At 37.0% G+C, this 20,022-nt stretch overlaps 1 protein-coding gene across 8 annotated transcripts in view; it reads right to left on the reverse strand.

The window, feature by feature from the left end:
- Positions 1 to 20,022, reverse strand: part of EMB2735 (embryo defective 2735) — an 86,047-nt gene that overhangs the window by 45,939 nt on the left and 20,086 nt on the right. For all 8 annotated transcript variants that reach the window (XM_089789000.1, XM_089788999.1, XM_089788997.1 and 5 more), the window contains exons 2-3: positions 19,173 to 19,314; positions 18,661 to 18,823 (exon numbers count right to left, since the gene is read on the reverse strand). In XM_089789000.1, the coding sequence (XP_089645126.1) occupies positions 18,661 to 18,823; positions 19,173 to 19,313 (304 nt within the window). In that variant the 5' untranslated portion in view covers position 19,314. The remainder of the gene's footprint in view (positions 1 to 18,660; positions 18,824 to 19,172; positions 19,315 to 20,022) is intronic.

The raw sequence follows: 20,022 nt of genomic DNA on the forward strand, positions 1-20,022 counted from the left end.
CATATTTGAGTTTCATATTGTCATCTATCTCTTAGATTGGTAGTCTTATAATCTGGAATTGTTGTTCATACATTATTGGCATCATATATTGAGGTTTCGTTGTACAACAATTAGTAATATTGCAGCCTTATTCGGTTACATGCCCACTGTTTGACAACATTCCTAAGTCCAGTTTGAGGGTTTCAGTGGCCTTTATAGTAAGGGTCTTTACAGTGGTATCAGAGCTATAAGTCCTACCATCCTGTGGAGGTCTTATAGGGAATTTGGAACAGCTGGATAGAAGGGAAAGTGTTTGACGAAATGTCAAAACACTAAAATCAGAACATTTATGAGCATGCGACAGAGGCTTTATAATTTCCGCAATACCAAAGCAAGACAAAATAGGATTTCAGACCTGCAGAGCGAACAGTCTAGCTCATCTGTACAGGTGGAATAGAATCCAGTCATACAGACACAGGGGAGGTATTCTTTGATCAAGACTACGACTACAATATGGATAGAGGCGAGAATGCCGGTCCAGATCAGCAAGAGGAAAGATTTTTACAGTTATTAGACACCTTGGCACAGGGACAGCGATTAGCCGAACAAAGAGCACAGGAACAGAATCAGAGAATGGAGCTTATGATGCAGATGATGGCTCGTCAAATGGGGTTGAACGCTAACATAGGTGGAGGAAATAATCAGAATGATAACAATCAGAATGGGAATAATCAGGATGGGATACATAATGGAGGCGAACAAATTGGGAACAATTTCGGTCATGCACCCCAGCAAGCTAGGACAGTGAGTTCGAGACCTATGATTCCCACGTTCCTTCCTAGAGCTCCAGAGCAGCCAGTACCAGAACCCCAGATCACTGACATACAGGATCAGCTGAGGAGAGATTGGGAAGCAGGAGGTCCAGATTTTACAGCTGCAATCACCTTTAGAGAGTATATGGACACATTAGGGATCCAAACATAGGCAAGAGAGCCAAAAACCTCCAGGTGACTGATTTTGAGCTTGCGACCTAACCAAGCCTCTTTCAAAGTCTTACCTTTGACCACCACTATGGGTGACCAGTTCAAAAGGTAAACTGCAGCATTAGCTGTTTCAACCCAAAACTTCTTCGAAACATGTTTGTGTTCAGGTATGGATCAAGCAAGCCATCTCACTGATTGTTTTGTTCCAACATTCAACTACACTATTCTATTGTGGTGTGTGGGGTGTGGTTAACTACCACTTGATGCCATGAATATCAAAGAAGCTAGAGATTTCATTAGAGCAAAATTCTCCCCCATTATTTGACCTAAGAGCAATAATAGATTTCCTAGACTCTTTTTCAACTAGAGGTTTAAACTTCTAAAATACTATAAACAATTCTGATTTCTTTTTAAGAAAATAGACCCACAATTTTCTACTAAAATCATCAACAAACAACAGAAAATACCTAGATCTAAGAATAGGAGTGGTCATAGGGCCACAGATATCGGCATGAACAAGATGAAGTACTTGAGAAGCTCAGCATGAATCACCACTTTTGAAAGGTGTGGGATGTTGCTTCCTAGCATAGCATGCATCACAAACTCCAAGCTGTTGAGTCTGAATCTTTGTCAATCCAAGGAAAAGCTCTTCCCGAGCAAGTTGAGAGAGATCTTCTCGAGCACGCTGAGAGAGATAATGCACATTTAAGTTCCCATACCATTGATGCCAAAGTGAACTAACAAAAGACCGTCAAAAAGAGAATCAAAAAGTTTGAAAAGACCATAATCCTCAAGGCCTAATGCAACAATAGGCCGAGTCTCCCCATCAATGATGGTGCACTGATGTGAACTGAAGGTGACATATGATCGTAGAGAGTGTTACAGCAACTGACCAAGAGTAGATTTAGTTCCATTCCTAGAATGTAGTACACATCGAGGAAATTGAGATTCCTTGCAGCAGACTAAATCTAAATGTTGCCTTTGCTGACAATATTGTACTCTTCCCCTCCACCAAAAATAACTAAATCTAAAAAAGGTTGGTAGTTAGTGAACCAATCTCTACGATGGGAGAAATGACGAGAGGTACTTGAATCAATGTACCAAATAGACAACTTCACATGATCTACAGATCTTTAGCCATGAAGGTGCAAAAGGAAAATTTTGTCTACTTAGTGTGATTTGCACTGTTCACTTTTGGCTGCAAACCAAATTGCTTAAATTGGGCAGCTAAGCATTTTCGACATTCAACCTTCATGTGACCATACTTGTTGTAGTAGTTGCATTGAATGTTCTTTATCATGGAGCCTTCTGATGCTGGAGCAGAGGACTTTTGCTGAGAAAATTGTCATAAATGAGACTTTCCCTTATCCTTCTGAAAGGATTTAGCAGCAAAGGCTTGCTCTATAGAAGTCAAATTGGAACTGCTACCGAACTGTTGTTTTCACTGATCTTGCTGAAGCAGAAGTGTGCAAAGATTTGTGAACTTTAGATCAACACCAGTAGAAGTGATGTTGACATTCTCGATAAAATGCTCGGACTTGGGTAAACTTTTGAGGGTTATTACCACAATGTCCTCTTCCTCCATCTTGCATCCAATGGAAAACAATTGATCACAAATTTCCTAGATCTTATTCAGGTGTTCCTGAAGCAATTTTCGCTCATCCATGACAATAGAGAACAAAGTGTTCTTGAGAAAGAAGACCATACTTTTGTTTGAAGTCTCATGAAGTCTCTTGAGATGCTCCCATATCTCGGCAGTTGTCTTGCCGGATGGAATCTGAGGGAGCTGATCATTGGCTACTACTAATTTGAGAGGTATCACCGCCTCTCGATTATTCTAATCAAATGTATCCTGATCAATACTAGCTGCAATCAAGCACTGTGTAACACCTAGAACAATCTGATCTGTATTCCGATATTCAAAGATTGTTAGCTTCTGTTGCTTCCATGTCGAGAATTCCAACCATTGAATTTATGATTTTCCTCAAACAGAATATTTGTCAAAGATGCCATAGCATGTTTTTCAGTGAAAAAACATGAAAATCTGTGGAGTTGCGTATTTAAAAGCAAAATGTCGGAAGACTGAAAAAAATGAAGAGTTGCCTAGAAGAGAGATGGGAAAACCTCAAAGGAATATGTTGTCGGATTCTAGATCCCCCAGCTCAAAAATTGAGCCACGAAAATTCGAGCCACCCAAAAAAACGAACAACCCAATTGAGCTTTCAAAAAGCCCACCAAGAATTTATAGAAAAGAAATAAATTTGGTGCAAAAATTTTACAGTTTCGAATAAAATGTGAAGTCTCGAAAAAAGCTTTTAAAATGGCAGATTTTGCAAGAAAAATTGTAGATTCTAGGTGCGGATCTGATACTAAGGGTTTTAGCACCCTAGACACCTCCAAACAAGTAAAAAACAACCATGAAACAGGTAAAAATGGTCGTAGTTTTTTGCATAAAAAAAGGACCCAAGAATAGACCTAAAAAACCCACAAACAAAGCTGAAAATCTGCAAATTTTGGCGCTTGAAAGTGTCAATAGATGCGCCACTTGGACTTGCAAAAATAGAACATGAAAAGATGGAGGATTTGGTCGCCTAGTCACAAAAAACCCTTATTCAGGTTTTCCAAAAATCATAGTCCAAAAAGGTAGAGAAAAAAAATCATTTTCCAAAAAACAAGTAAAATTTTCATTCAAAATTTTTCAAAAAATCAAATTTTTTAAGTATTTGCTCTGTTACCATATTACAGGAAGTAATTGGTAAAATACTTGCTTGATATTAACAATGATCAATAGATCAATACATACAAAAGAATAATGACATTTCCTTAGGAAATGATCGTCAAGAATAGAAACATTCTATTCTACCTAACAGTTAATTAAGAGCTCACTAAATATTAGAAAGATTCCAATATTTACAATAAATTATTATAGATCACCATTAAATAGAAATAGAAACTATCTATTAATGTAATAGGATCTATGTTGTTGGTGATCTAAGAGATATCAATTAGAACCATTTCATGCATAGTTAGATGCAATTCTATCAATTCATGTTTTTCCAGTGAAATTTGTATTGGTAGTTACTCATATTCATATCTCAGAGTAGTTAGCCGGACCGACAATCGGCCAACTGGCAATGACTAGTAGTGAGCCAACTGGCAATGAGCCTTTGTAAAAATTACCTTAATCGCTATTCATTTCATGAGAATTAGCTTCTTTGTGATTTTTCCCAATTTGGCTTTCATGTAAACTAGTGTTTTTGTGCTTTCATGTTTACATTTGTGATAATTATTTGATGTGGTTACTGGTAGAACAGAAGTTAATATAGATATAATTGTTATCATTTGTATGGTTTATGAGTTTCTTGACACAGAAAAAAAAATTAGTTCAATTTAGAAAACCTAACAATCAAAGATCATGGATTAATTATGACCATGTATACTAGTTCAATCTACCTATCAAGTCTAGTTGGATAGTTATAGGAGTCGGGAATAAATTGTAATTAATCATGTCTTGGGTTTCCCATTTTTTAAATTAAAATGTGATTTTCTGATAAGACCATGAAGATGATCTTCTGCTGATAACTTAGCGATTAAATTGCAACCCGCAATGAATTTACAATTTTACATAATTATGACAAAATGATCTTTTGCTGCTAAATTAGTTATTAAATTGCAACCTGTAAGTTTTTTGCAAATTCTAAAGATATAATACTAATGGAGAATTGATACCTTGCCGCAAATCGATCTACTACAATTTTGGACTGAATGTTATTGTTTTGGAAGTCTACAATAAATTCTAGAAATTATATTTTATTTTTATACTGATTGCCAAGGAGCAAATTGCTAGAAGAGCAGACTTAATATTGTATTGTGTGTTTTCTATCCACAATCTTGCTCCTTATATATTAACCAAGGGTCTTGTCTTTTCATAAGACACAACCCCTTCTAAGTCGGCCCTCCATGAAACAACTTACTCCTCTACAAATCGGCGCCCTTGTCCATTAGCTAATAGTTAATTATTAATTAACTACAATAGTCAAATACAAGGCATATAAATATGCCTAGCAAATCGTTGATCTATTCTAGGGAGACATATTTACCATGAGGCCATATATAAAGAAATTACATGCATTTTAGATATGTCTAATCTGAAAAATCAGAACATTAATATGATCAAGTTATCAGGATTTAACACTCCCTCTTAACTTGATAATATAAATGAGAGACATATCTAGAAACATTGTTAAGCATAGATTTGTAATCTATATCTATTTGATTCTTCCAAGCATGTAGTATCATGGTACACATGGTACTTTGTCATATTACTAAACTTGTAATATGAATTATCACTAATACTTGTGATAACAGTATTACATGTGATGCAATACACAGGATAAAATCCAGAGAATGATTAAATTCTTCCTTTATCCAAATTGTGACTCATAGGCACTGACAAGCCTATATCACAATATGATCCTGAATTAAGATCTACTAGTACACAGAATAAAATCCGGAGAATGATTAAATTCTTCCTTTGTCCAAATTGTGACTCATAAGCATAAAATGTCTATGACACAATATGATCTTTAATTCATCCAGATCTGCTAGTAGTTCCCTACTATTTTAGAACATTAACTTAGAGATCGTCATCTCATATAATGTCTATTCATTATCACAGAGATCATCACCTCTTTAGATAATAAACACAAATGGTGAAGCCCATAACAGTAAATAGCCTGACAATAATAATTTAACACAAAATTATTTTATTAATAATCAAAGAATACAAATGAGATATAATTCAACTATACCAAGTCCTTTTCTGAAGTGATCTATCTTCACTCAAGAGAGAGGTTTGGTAAGAATATTTGTTTTCTGATCTGCAGTACAAATGTATCTTAAACTAACAGTATTCCTGTCTACCATATCTCTTACATAATGGTAAGATATTTCAATATGCTTGGATCTGTCATGAAAAACTAGATTCACAGAAGGTTTGATGCAACTCTGATTATCACAATGAATGATAGTGGGATTCATGGGTTGACCAAATAATCCCACAGGTAACTTTCTAACCCAAACTGCTTCCCGAGAAGCCATTGCAGCTGCAATATATATAGCTTCTATGCAACTCTATACTACTGATGCCTGCTTTCTGCATTGCCATGATATCATCGCTGAGCCTAAACTGAAAAAACATCCTGAAGTGCTTTTCCTATCAGTAACACTTCTAGCCCACTCTGAGTCTATGAATCCATATAAGTCCAAGTCAACTTTCTCATACTTGAGCCCAAGGTTAAAAGTGCCTTGTAAGTATCTCATAATGTGTTTGACTTTAACCAGGTGAATCTCCTTTGGTTCACACACAAACTGACTTAAGGCATCAACTGCATAGCAAATATTAGGTCTTGTATTTTACCAAGTACATGACAGACCCAATCATTTGTCTATAAGGAGTAGAATATACGGAGGGTGATTCTGCTGCTGCTTCCTTAAGTTTGTGTAGGTTAGTCTCCATTGGAGAAGACATAGGTTTGTAGTTCCACATTCCAAATCTCTTCAAGATGTCTAAAGTATACTTTCCTTGATTAAGTATGATGCTAGTACTCATTGTAAACCTTGGGGCTGCTTTACTTGATCACACAATTTCACATTGTTCAACATTTGAAGATTCCTTTTTCTAGGCCGTTCTGCAATGGTTGCCAACGCATCTGCAATCTCAACCTCGAAACCCTCGTTCCCTGCCGCTACCTCGATGCCTTTCCATGGCTCCCGTCGTAGTTAATCACACTGGTTACTAGGGAGACGGTGAATCTCACCTTCCGCGATTTGCCTTCCACGATTTTTATTTTTGTTTTGTTTTTCCCTTCAACGTTTTTGGTTTCGTGGGTTTCGGTTTGTAGACACTGATCCACTATATATTTTGACTACAACTATGATTTATCAACTTGTAGTTACAACTTTGAATCAGTTTGCGACTTATGGTTTTGTGGGTTTCATTTTTTGCAATTTTTTTCAACTCACTGTGATTTCGAATTGCTGTGTGGGGCGGTCATGATTTTTCAACTCAGTGCTTTGCCAAATTGTTGGGTTGGTCCTCAGTTGAGTTGTGCTATTTTGGTCACTAGTTGTGGGTTGTGATTGCTCCTCTTCTGCGACTGCTCCTTTTCTACCTCTTCTGCTGGGTCTGCAACTGCTTTTTCTCTGCTAGGTCTGCAACTGCTCTTTCTTTGTTGGGTTTTAACAAGTATTTTCTACGATTCTATTGGTCAATTGATATTTGGTTTGGTGTGGCCTTTGCCGGGTTTTGTGTGGCTTTTAGTTTCAGCAATTGTGATTGGGGTGCCCTTGCTTGATCTTGGGTAGGTTTTGCTTCAGCGTTGGCTCTTTTAACTATGGTTATGGCAAACAATATTGATTCAAGTTCAACCCATGGACAGCAACTCCTCACTTATCAAAGGTTATGTGGTAGGATTTCCAAGCTAGAATTAGACAATTTGCAGCTAAGAGAGCAGGTTACCTGTCTAATTGATATCATTACTGAACTTAAGAGTGCCACAACCTCAAATACGACTAATTTCCAAAGTTTCTCAGATAATTTTACTACCGAAACAGAAAGACTACAATCTAGTATCACCGCTATTATTTCACAACTGAAAGGACTTGATTACATCAAAGAACAACAATCCATCATTGCAACTAAACACTCCTCTCTTGTTTCTGAAACCGAATTAAAAGTCAAATCATGGGCCTCTCTTTTTAGTAACACACACTCTCAGCCTCTGGCTTATATTGACAAAATGGTACAAGGTAAGTAAGATTGAGGATGAGAGGGTGAGACGGGTTTGTGAGCTTAACTTGCGGGTTCGTGGACTTTCCTCTCGCAGTTGGACACTCTTTCCTCTGTGACCAACTTGGTCTTACTAACATCACATTGGATAGGTGCTTGTTTGGACATGGGGATGTCCTATTTATTAGATTCCTTTCACTTGCTAACAAGCTCCGACCTCTCCATGCTAAGAGGAAGTTATTTTCTCTTCCTTCCAAGATCTTCTTAGATGAAGATCTCACGAAGGCTCAGGTTATAGAGCTCAAACATGCTCGCAGTATTGTTGCTGATGCAAGGTGGGATGGTAAATGAGCAGTTATAAGGAATCTGAAAGTAGTTATTACAGATTCCCCCCCACTGGTTGGATAGAAAGACAAGGCCCCAAGGCCAAATGATGGTCCCACCAGCAGTCTGACAAGAGGGAGACCCCCACTTGCTCCCTTCTTGTTAACTATTGGAATGGTAATGGATCTTTATGGTCATAACTTGGTCTTCTTCATGATGCTGTGGGATCCATAGATATTCTTGTCATAACCAAGACTCACGAGAGTCTTGCACATCCTCTCCCAGGTGTAACCAATTTTCAGTTGTTGTCTATTTATAGAGAGGAGGTTCATGTTTCTAGCAGTGTACGGGGATCTGGTGGTGTTGCTTGTTTGATTAAGGATGACATTTTCAGTTGCACTTCTATTGTATACTCAAACACATTTGCTAGATTTATGTGGGTCCACATTGACCGTAAGTGTCACCGTCAGAGAGATCTTTATTTGGCTGCTTGCTACTTTCCACCAGCTTCTTCTCATTATGCTATTCATGCTACCGATGACGGAGACACTTTTATCGATCTTTGTGAGACTATTTCCCAATTTGTTGTTCTAGGGGATATTATTATACTTGAGGATTTCAATGTGAGAACTAGAATACTCCAGACTCCACTATATGATTGCAATTCAGATTCCATATGCTCCACTGAGATTGATCTAGCTTATTTAGGGCTTCAGAGGTGTTCCGAGGATGTTCTTGGGCCGTTATCTATTTATGGTAAACATTTGTTGCAGCTTTGTGATCTTGAACGGCCTTTCTTGTTTCCCTAATTCTAAGTTCTTCACTTGTCGGCCTCATTGTGGTGGTGCTAGTGTTGTTGATTATGCTCTTGCATGTCCCTCCTTCATCCCTTGCATTCGCGGTTTTACCATTTTGCGCCTTCCTTTGGCCGATCATGCTCTCCTTAGTATTCATTTTCGCCTCTCCCCTCTCATGTCACCTCATCATTCTTCTGTCACTGCTCACTCACCCATTCGCTTCCATTTTCTCGATGCTGATTGTGAGCTATTTTTCGCTCATCTTTCGAGACTCCTTCGCCCGTCGTGCTTCTCGGACATGAGTGAGACTGCCTCCATGTTTGACTTACTTGCATCGGCTATCCTTAAGTCTGCCACAATTTTCATTCTTCATCGTTCTCCTTTGCTCCTTCGCGGCACACATCGTAATACTTGCCCCATGAACCAGTGGTTCAATTCGATCTGCAAATCTTTTCATCATTTTATGTGCTCTACTTTTGAGGCTCACTCTACTGACTTTTCCAGTATTCGCTCATCTTACCTTTGCTTTCTTTGGAGTAAGAAGCGTAACTTTGCCGCTTCTAAGTGCAAATCTCTTTGTTCCACGCTGATCCGCAATCCCCAGTTCTTTTGGCGCACTCTTTTCCCTCATAATTCTCCTCCACCTTCCACCCTTGACTTTCACTCCCTTACCTTGCACACCATGGCTCTTTATGACATTCCGGGGCAGCCTTCCATTCGTCCCTCTTCACCTCCTTTTGTACGCCTTTTCACCCCTTCCCATATTTATGAGGCAATCAAATCCATGAAGTGTAGTAGAGCTACTGATGAAGAGGGTTTCTAGGTTGAGCTTTTCAAGTTCGGTGCCTCAGTTCTAGGCCCCTATCTCTCTATTCTTTTTAATAGAGTGATTCACACAAGGTTTCTGACCTCCTGGTCTAGGCACTTGATCTATCCCATTCACAAGACCGGCCCTATTTCGGATCCGGGGAACTATAGAACCATCATGATTGGGTACACTTTTGCCAAACTGTATGCGACAGTGCTTAATGCTATGCTATCTGTGGAGCTTGATAGAAATGGTTGTAGGGCTAGAGGGCAGGCTGGTTTTTGGGCGGATTATCAGACTATGGATCACATCTTCACACTACGGACTATTATTAAGGAAGCCAGACACAGATCAGAGAAGGTGTATTGTTGCTTTGTTGATTTCCGCAAAGCTTTTGATTCTGTTCCTAGGGTGGCTCTGTTTGAGAGACTTAGGGAGATTGGCATTTATGAGATGCTATGTATCGCTATTATGAGATTGTATGAAACTGTGGTTGGCACATTCCAGACTCCTAAGGGCTTCTCGGATCCGATCCATAGTACCATTGGGGTTAAGCAGGGTTGTCCTCTCTCTCCTACTTTATTTGGGTTATATATTGATGAGCTTGAGGACTTCCTCTTGAAGTCTTTGCTCCTGGGGGATGGTTGTTATCTTCATCAGGTTTTGATCTTCATCCTTCTTTTTGCGGATGATGTGGTTCTTCGTGCTTCCTCTCCAGACAGGTTACAAAGACTTCTTGATGGCTTGGCCTTGTTTTGTGATTAGCGACAGCTTCTGGTTAACTTGGGTAAGACTCAGGTCATGGTCTACAATTGTTTAAAGACTTCTTATCTTCACTTCATCTTTCAAGGCCAGGAGATTGAGATCACTTCATCCTACACATATCTGGGGGTTATGTTTTTTGGTCCGCGGTTCACTATGAGACCAACTATTCAGCCCAAAATTAATAAGGGTATGGGTTCTCTTGCTTTGCTTGAGAAATAGTGTTTCAGACACCACTTCCAAGATACTTCGTCTAAGCTATCTCTCTTAGATGCTCTTGTGCGGCCGATTGTTCTTTATGGATTTATGGTTTGGGGCCCTTCTCTTCTTAGCTTTGATTGGGCCTCGATTGAGAGGGTTCAGACTTTGTTCTTGAGGCGCATCATCAGATGTCATAGGTTCACTCCTCACAGTGCCATTTTTGCTGAGTTTGGGGCTCATCCTTTTAAACTCGTGGCCATTTTTTATTTGGTTTGGTTTGGTTCCTTCATCGTCTTCGTGGGTTTGTGGATACTACTATGGGTTGGAACCACTACTCCTATTTAGCTTACTATTCTTCTATTTCTATTGTGGATGTTGAGTCTAGTTCTCGCACACGATGTTGGTATGTACAGGTTTCTTCTTTGTTGTGTTCGATTAGAATTGACATTGAGTGTATCCCCCCTTTTCAGTTCTCTTTGGATGCCCCTACTCATCTTCTCCCCTCTCGGCAAGAGTAGAATGAGCATGTTCATCTTGATATCTATAGATGTTACATTACCACTACCTAGGTTAACCCTCCTAGCGGGTTACGCCCGCGCATGTCCTTTTATGTGAAGCAATTTTTGTAGATTTCTGATGGAATTATTGTCCATCCTAGCTACCTTTCACGGAGGTGGTCTCATGCCCTGCGAATCTCCTTAGAATCTTTCAGAGTTGGTTCCCACTGTCTTCAAGCTCAAACTGATCATCATATTGATAGTGAGGAGTGAATCTGTATGCTCTGTACTTTAGGGGAGGTGGAGAATGAAGCTCATTTCCTTTTCCGATGCCCTATTTCCTATGAGATCAAAGGGAATATATTTTGCCTATTCTGGGAGTGCTTTTCTCTCTATGACTTTTTCAACTATTATGACCAGAGATGCCTTGCACTTTATCTTCGTGAGGACACCACGCTCCGTGATAGCACATTCCAGTCACTATTTCCTCACCGGCTCTCATCGACTTAGCTCATTACTACCTTTTTTACACCATTATCTCCTTTGCGAGGTCTAAAAAGGCCTTCCAGTTCTACTGGATCTAATGGGCTTTCCAGATGTGTCAGACCTCGTTTTGGCTATTTGCACTAGTGACACTCCTCTGTGAGTGGCTAGAGACAGTATAGGGCCTCTACACATCGGTATGTCTATCATTCAGTGACTGATTTCTTTTTGCCCAAGAAAGACTCCTAGCGCTTTCTCTATCTCTGTTCTATGTTTGTTGTTATTGCTTCGATTGTATTCGTTTATTTTCGAACACCTTTGTGTGTTCCTGCTGGTGGCAGCCTAACTGTTGTAATCTTTCAGTCCCATAGACCTCTTTTTGGTCTTTTGTTGGACATTAATATCATTATCTTATCTTATCTTATCTTATCATACTTCCAATCCTAGGAAGTAATGAAGGAGTCCTAAATCTTTCATATCAAATTCTCTGAATAGATTTTTCTTGCATTGATGTATAAGATGATCATCACCTGTTATTAGTAAATCATTAACATATAGTATCAAAATTATCATATCATCTTTAACCTTTTTATAATAGAAATTTGAATCAACTTCGTTCTTGGAGAATCCTAAACTGGTGAGATACTTATTGATTCTTTCATACCAAGCCCTTGGAGCCTATTTAAGCCCACAAAGAGCTTTCTTGAGCCTGCAAACAAAGATTTTAAGGTTATGAGTTTCAAATCTTTCAAGTTGTTCCAAATATACTTCTTCAGTAATCTTTCCATTTAGAAATGTTGCTTTCACATCCATTTGATGTACTTTCCATCCCTTCGATGCTACAATAGCTAGGACTGTTCTTATAGAGATGTATCTGGAAAGTGGAGCAAAGGTTTCTTCATAATCAATTCCCTCCTGAGAGAATCCTCTGGCTACGAATCTGGCCTTAAATTTTTCAATGCTACTGTTAGCAGCATGCTTGATTTTAAATATCCACTTAGAAGAAACAACAAATTTTCCCTCAGGCCTTGGAACAATTTCCTAAACATCATTCTTAATAATGGATTGGTATTCTTCTATCATAGCATCCTTCCAAGCTATATGTTTAATAGCATCTAAAACATTGGTTGGTTCTGATTTAGATAAAACACTCATGTTTGTAGCATAGCTAGAGAATCTTTTGGGTCTTTTGCTTTCTTTGAAGGTTCCTTCTAGTGTAGAGAAGTCTTGTGCTTCTTCTATAGCCTTAAAGACCCAAAGTGGACTTTTCTTAGGATTTTGAGTTTCCTCGAGATTAAGATTTTGAATTTCATCTTCAATTTCTTCAATGTTCTCCTCTGAAACTCGGGTTCATGATTTGGATTTTCAGAACTTAGGGCTCTTTTGAATGCTAAATCTTCTTCAAATATTACATCGCTACTAAATTCAATGTTTCTCTGACCAGGTATGTAAACTCTATATGCTTTGGGTGTTTCACTGTATCCAACAAAAATAACTCTTCTGCCTGAAGGTTCAAGTTTAGTTCTTTTCTCTTTAGGAATATGAATGTAAATAGGACACCCAAACATTCTAATATGACTAATATTTAGTTAGAATTAGAGAAGACTTCTTTAGGAGTTTTATCTCCGAGGTGGGAGTGAGGGCATCTGTTTTGAATATAGACAGTAGTACATGTGGCTTTTGCCCAAAGATATGAACCTAAATTTTGGTCAAGTAGCATAGCTCTTGCAGCTTCCACAATTGTCCTATTTTTTCTTTCTGCTACCCCATTTTGCTAAGGATTGTAAGGAATCGTACACTCCCTCTTAATCACTACTTCTTTACAAAAATCCTTGAATAAATCTGAAGTATATTTTCCTCCATTATCAATCCTAAGAGTTTTAATTTTGTGTCCTGATAGATTTTCAGTTAAGGATTTGAATTCTTTAAATCGTTTAAGGATTTCTCCTAATTCTTTACATTTCAAGAAGTAAATCCATGTCTTCTTAGAGAAGTCATCCATAAAGAGTATATAGTACAAAAATCCTCTAAGAGAAGGAATAGGCATACATCTACATAAATCTGAGTAGACTAATTCTTAAAAATTGTTAGTTTTTCTAGTGATAATTTGAAATGGACTTTTGGTGTTCTTACCTAGGGCACATCCTTTGCATATGCTTGAATGATCTTTGTTCAACTTAGGTAAACCAATAATCATCTTCTCCATAGCTGATAAGGCTATGAAGTTTAGGTGCCCTAACCTTCTATGCAATACTTCGTTTATATCTGCAGCTTCATGAACTAAGGCTTGAATACGTTTCGAACATAGTTCATACATGTATCCCTTCCTTTGACCAATTGTTTGTAACCATATAGACCCAATAATTTAAAATTTCAATTTATGGTCTTGAACTCCTTTGAACTAAGGTTCAAAGCAGTTTGAAGTGGTTCAATTTGCTCGCACAGGTTCAATGGTTTATTCTGAGAAGTTCAGATGTATAACCCATTGAGTTGGGTTCAATAATTCATTTCCAGTTCAGAAATACAATTTGTTATAGTTCACAAATTTGAAGGCTCAGGGATGCAAAATTCATGTTTAAGGCCAAGTCCAGAGGTTCTCCCTAATACCATTAACGCAATCAGGTACAGAAGAAAAGCTCACAACTTCTCACACTTTTTGTGACTCAATTTAGATTGGTTTAAAGGTGTCAAAATGTTGTATTTCAGAAATCCAAAGCTTGCTTTTGAAGATCAAATTTCATTCAATAAGCATGATGCAATTCACCTAGTTCATATATGATTCACAAATTAAAGGAAAAGGCCAGTGGGCTCTCAAGTATTCACACATGCAGACTATGATCAAAATATCAATTTAAATGAGGCTAGTGAGTTGATCATGGAAACAAAATCTAAGCATTCGACATTGAACTTGGAAGAAGCAGAGCATACCATGCGTGCCAGCAAGGATTAAAAGCTTCAAATGGGTGAGTGTCGGTCATAATTGCTCATAGTGTCAAGAAGAAGTATGGAAGTAGAGAAGATCAAAATCCATCTTAGTTATCAATGAACAACTTGAACAATCTATAGACAAACAAAAAAAAGTGTTCTCATGCTGCATGGAAAGAGGAATTCAAGAAGCTGTTGTAATTTCTATAGCCACGAATTTGTAGGAAGCCAGAGAATTAGTCTCAGTGCGGGGGGTATAAATCCCAATCTAACCGTTGGATTATGCTTATTTTTGGATATGCTTTTTAAAACCTAACTCTACAAATCCTCTTCAAACGGTTTGTCTTGATTCATTACAAATCAAAAGTTATACATGATTGAGTGAGATACTATCAAAACTGTCAATGACAGTCACAAAATGATGATAGAAAAACAATCATATTGCAGGAGACATAACTCATAATCCAACCATTGGATCAATCTCATTTTCAAATATGTTTGAAGAAAACTAATTATCTGAATCTTCTCCAAACGGTTTTGAAATATTCCTGATGGATAGAAAGTTACGCATGTTTTAATGCAGTACTGTCAAAATCATCCATGACAACCAGAAAATGATGCCAGAAAAATAGATCCTATTTCGAGGGTCATAACTTTTAATCTAACTCTTGAATTAACTTTATTTTCAGATATGTTTTAGAAATCCTAGTTTTCTAAATCCTCCCCAAACGGTTTTTCCACATTAGTTACGGATCAAAAGTTATGGGTTTCTAAGTGCAGCACCGTCGAAAATGTCAATGACAGTAACAAATGCTGTCAACACTTCATCTCCAGCAAAGTGCCACCTGTCCCAATTTAATTTGATTGTTTGGGACTTTGGAGAGTTATATTTCCAAGTTTTTCATTTAAAAAATTATAAAGTATGTGGAGATTAAGTAAGAGATAAAGTCATCAGAGGAAAGGAAGAGATATAAGATAATTTGAATGGGTAATATTTTCAAGAATTGGTTACATAATAGACAAATCAGCAAGAATGCTATTTATTGTAAGTAGAGAGACATAGAAGGGGTTTTTTGAGTTGTTCTTTTCCCAACAGACTTTGTGCTCCAAGAAAGGGATTCTTCTCCTACAGACTTTGTGCTACAAGAAGAGGGGATTTTTCATTTTTGTTTTTATTTGCAATGTAAGGGAAAGGGCATCATACTTCTAAACAGTGATTTGAGAGAGAAGCAATAAGATCTTTGATATCTTTTTGTCTTTTCAGAGAACAGAGATGTGTGTACCAGGGCTTTGAATTTGTATGCATATCTTTGATTAGGATCAATCTTTGAATTATCTGGATTCTCTTTGAAACAATTTCTGTCAAAATTTAACTACATATCTATTTATCACTAGAACTTTGAATCCCAATTATTCATGTATTTTGAAAGAATGATAATCTTTTCTCTTATTTGCTTTCTCTATAATGTAGTATCTTAATAAATGGACGTTGTGTCATTTATTTCCTTTCAGCTACTTAGTTTTCTCTACATCTATTTCATGTTTACGGATATATGTTTGTAAACCTTTTGTGCTTTCTGGTTAAAAGCATTTGTATTTGTGTTTCTGTGAATTCATTGTAAATCATACATGGGGAGCTGTACCTAAATAAATTCAGAGGGCTTTTACGCTTTTCAATAGCAAAGTGACCCAGTTGTTAGTGCATATTCAATCTTCCTATCTGGGCTTTTGGGGTTAATTTGCATGTATTTCTTTGGAGGACAATCTGTTCACTAACACCAATCAATTTTGATTTCTTAATAGAAGAGTTTTTAGGCCAGTTCATTATCTTTCCATCCATAAATGCTACCTTATATCCATCATCCTCAAGTGTTGTGACAGAAATTAGGTTCCTCTTGATTCCGGGTACATATAGTACTCTTTTGAGGTGTAAGGAGATGCCTGATTTTAGTTTTAAGGTACAGCTTCCAACTCCTTTGATTGGATGTGCAAAACCGTCACCTATGTTAACTTCATCGGTTTCCTCCATCATTGAATCCAATACTTTTTTATACCCCGTAATGTGTCTGGATGATCCACTATCAATTACCCAAGAGTTGAGTTTGCTAGATACATCATTTGATAATGCTGAATACAATACATAATTTTCAGGATCTAGTCTTCTTTTGTCTTAGTTTTTTCTGTGAAATTTACTTGATGTTTCGTATTCTCAGGGCAATCAAACTTATAATGTCCAAGTTTCTCATATTTGAAGCATTTGACTTTAGATATGTCCCTCTTGAATTTGTTATTGCCTTGAGGGGCCTTCTTCTTAAAGTGTTTCTTCTTTCCTTTGTAGGAATTTGTGTTGAGAACATGAAGTTCTTCATCTCCAGTTTTCAATTTCAGTCCTTTCTTAAGTTGCCTAGATTCTTCTTGAAGGCAATCTCCTTTAAGTCTGTTAAAGTCTGAGAATTTATCTCTAGCACTTACTCCTTGTGAGAATGTTTCCCATGAATCCAGTAACCCATCTATAGCCATAAGTGACAGCTCTTTGTCTTTAATTATGGTCCCTATACTTGTAAGTTCATCTCTTAGACTAGCCACCCTTAGGAAGTATGAATTCATTGATTCTCCCTTCCTTATTTTTATATGATTTTGTTGCCTTTTTAGTGCAAGGGCTTTAGTTGCATTGTTAACCTCATATGCATTTAATAATGCACTCATCATATTAAATGATGTTTGACATTTTATTAGCATAGGTACTATTTCATTTTTAACTCCATCTAATATGATTTTCATGGCTTCCCTGTTTCCTTTAATCTAGTTAGTTTTATAAGGATCAGCATTAGGTTGCTTGGATTCCTTATCAACAAACTGTATTACATCATTGTCTTCAAGAGTCATCATAATTATGAATTTCCATGCAACGAAGTGTTCTTTTCCATCAAACCTGTCTTCAGGTCTGATTGCATTGGCCATTGAAGGTAGAAGGATGTTGCTTAGATATTTTCAAATTTGATTGTCAATTTGCAGAGCCTAGGTTCAATGACTCGGCTCTAATACCATGTAAGTTTTTTGCAAATTTTGAAGATACAATACTGATGGAGAATTAATATCTTGCTGCAAATTGATCTACTACAGTTCTGGACTGAATGTTATAGTTCTGGAAGTCTGCAATAAATTCTAGAAATTATATTTTATTTCTGTACTAAATCGCCAAGGAGCAGATTGCTAGAAGAGCAGACTTAATATTATATTGTGTGTTTTTTATCCACAATCTTGCTCTTACATATATATTAACCAAGGGTCTTGTCTTTCCATAAGACACAACCCCTTCTAGGTCGGCCCTCCATGAAACAACTTACTCTACAAATCGGCGCCCTTGTCCATTGACTAATAGTTAATTATTAGTTAACTACAACAGTCAAATACAAGGCATATAAATATGCCTAGCAAATCGCCGATCTGTTCTAGGGAGATGTATTTATCATGAGGCCATATATAAATAAATTACATGCATTTTAGATCTGTCTAATCTGAAAAATCAGAACATTAATATCATCAAGTTATCAAGATTTAACACAACCCACATTGAATTTGCAATCTTAAATGATTATGACCATATAGACTGGTCTGCTCTAAGTATTAGATTGGGTTGGTTATTATAAACTAGAGCTGCAGGAATCAGGAACAAATTACTATTAAACATGACTTGGCAAATTTCCCTCCGATTTGTGCAGCAGTTTGCTTTTTGACCCAAATTTTCCTGATGAATTTAAAAAGTCTTCGTCTTCGGATTGCAATAGGTTGCCTAGAATGATTTTTCCAACCAGTAGATAAAATCTATAGTTAAAAATGAGCTAATCCCCTTTATTGACACCATTTCTCCTAATAGATTGTCTTTTGACATATCAATGCATTATTTTAATATTGTTTATTTTAAAGATTCTCCACATCTGCATTTCCTACTAATTTTCAAGGCTCTGTTTCTGACACCATACCCATCCCTGATATTGAAGCCTTTCTTAAACAAAAAAGAAAAAGGAAAAAAGAATAATGAAGAAATGAAAACTAAAACTATCTAGTTGGTTATTCAAACCATGCACTTGCCAAAATGATAGCCACTTACCAATATCCTCCAATGTAGAGGGTTCCCTTTCATACCCTTCTTTCCCTTCTTTTTGCCCATTTTCAGTTTTGCCTTGTGGTGTTCTACCTTCCAAGATGTCAATTTCATCGCTTATATCACGCTTCCAGCTCTCTACATACAATCTAGATGCTTTATTTATTACCTGCAAAATAACAGTTTTATTATGTTTCATTATGCATAGTCATAAATTTATTTAACTTGGTTATTCAGGTACAGTAAATTCTATAAACTATTTATGGAATAAAACTAAAGAAAATCAAAATAAGTGTTTCCCTAGGTTCTTCGGTCCAAATTATACAAACATGTTCGTAGTGAAGGCAAACATAGTAGTTGTTATCAGAGTTAACAAAGGAACCTTTTAAAATAACGGCATGATTGTATGTATTACTGTGAAAATTTAAAAGAATTAAAGAACCAGAGAACCCTTGAAAATAAAGGCATGAGTATATGTATCACTGTAGTAAATTTTAATAGAAAACATTCAATCTCACCTCTATCCACTCTTTCAGTGTGAGCTTCCTGCGGGGTTTTATATGAGGGGGGTCGGGCAGAGAAGATGGAAATGCAATCTCCTTTAGATCGATTCTGACATAATTAGAGAATTTCCTCCAAAGTTGCTTTAATTTCACCATCCTGGGCTCAATAAAGCAAAACACAGAATCATGATTTATTTCTCAATTCATGAAAAAGTATTACAAAACAAACACTAAAAACTAGCAAATTCCAAATGTACAAAGAAACAATATACATCAAAACGTGCAAACATGCCAATAGCTTTCAGTTCCCGGATGGAATCTCCAATATCTGATGGTGTCATGATGCTAAGTTCAAGAAAATTATATGGAGTTTCAAGAAAGTATCCAGGCAAGAGACGCTAAAGTTGAGTCTCTTCTTAGCCACTTCAACGAATTCACTTGATACTATTTTTCATAGTGTTATCAATGCACTTTGAGCTTCAATTCCATTCTCTGTAACTTCACTGCGATTTTTAATTTTAAAATGTGACTTTTGTAAGTCTCAGTATTATTGATTTGGCCTAGTGGATGTTATTAAAATTGTTCATTCATTTATAGTAAGCCCACCATTTCATTCAGGGCTCTTCATATAGGTAAATATTACACCAGAGTAAGATTATTATAGGAAAATAGTAAATACCGTGGTCGATGCAGATTTGAGGAATTTATAGCAAAAGATGCAAGTGTCAGTCCACAACCATCATTGTAAAATTTAGAAGACTTTGCACGCTGATTCATGGGATTCCAACTTCTAGAAAAGCAGGTGTTTTTAGATGGATTGAACAATGAAAATTGAAGAAATATGCTATGGCTCTCATGCCAACCA

This window comes from Cupressus sempervirens, chromosome 6 (genome assembly GCF_028749045.1).
Source record: "Cupressus sempervirens isolate cs-2001-9-10 chromosome 6, ASM2874904v1, whole genome shotgun sequence".
Taxonomy (NCBI): domain Eukaryota; kingdom Viridiplantae; phylum Streptophyta; class Pinopsida; order Cupressales; family Cupressaceae; genus Cupressus; species Cupressus sempervirens.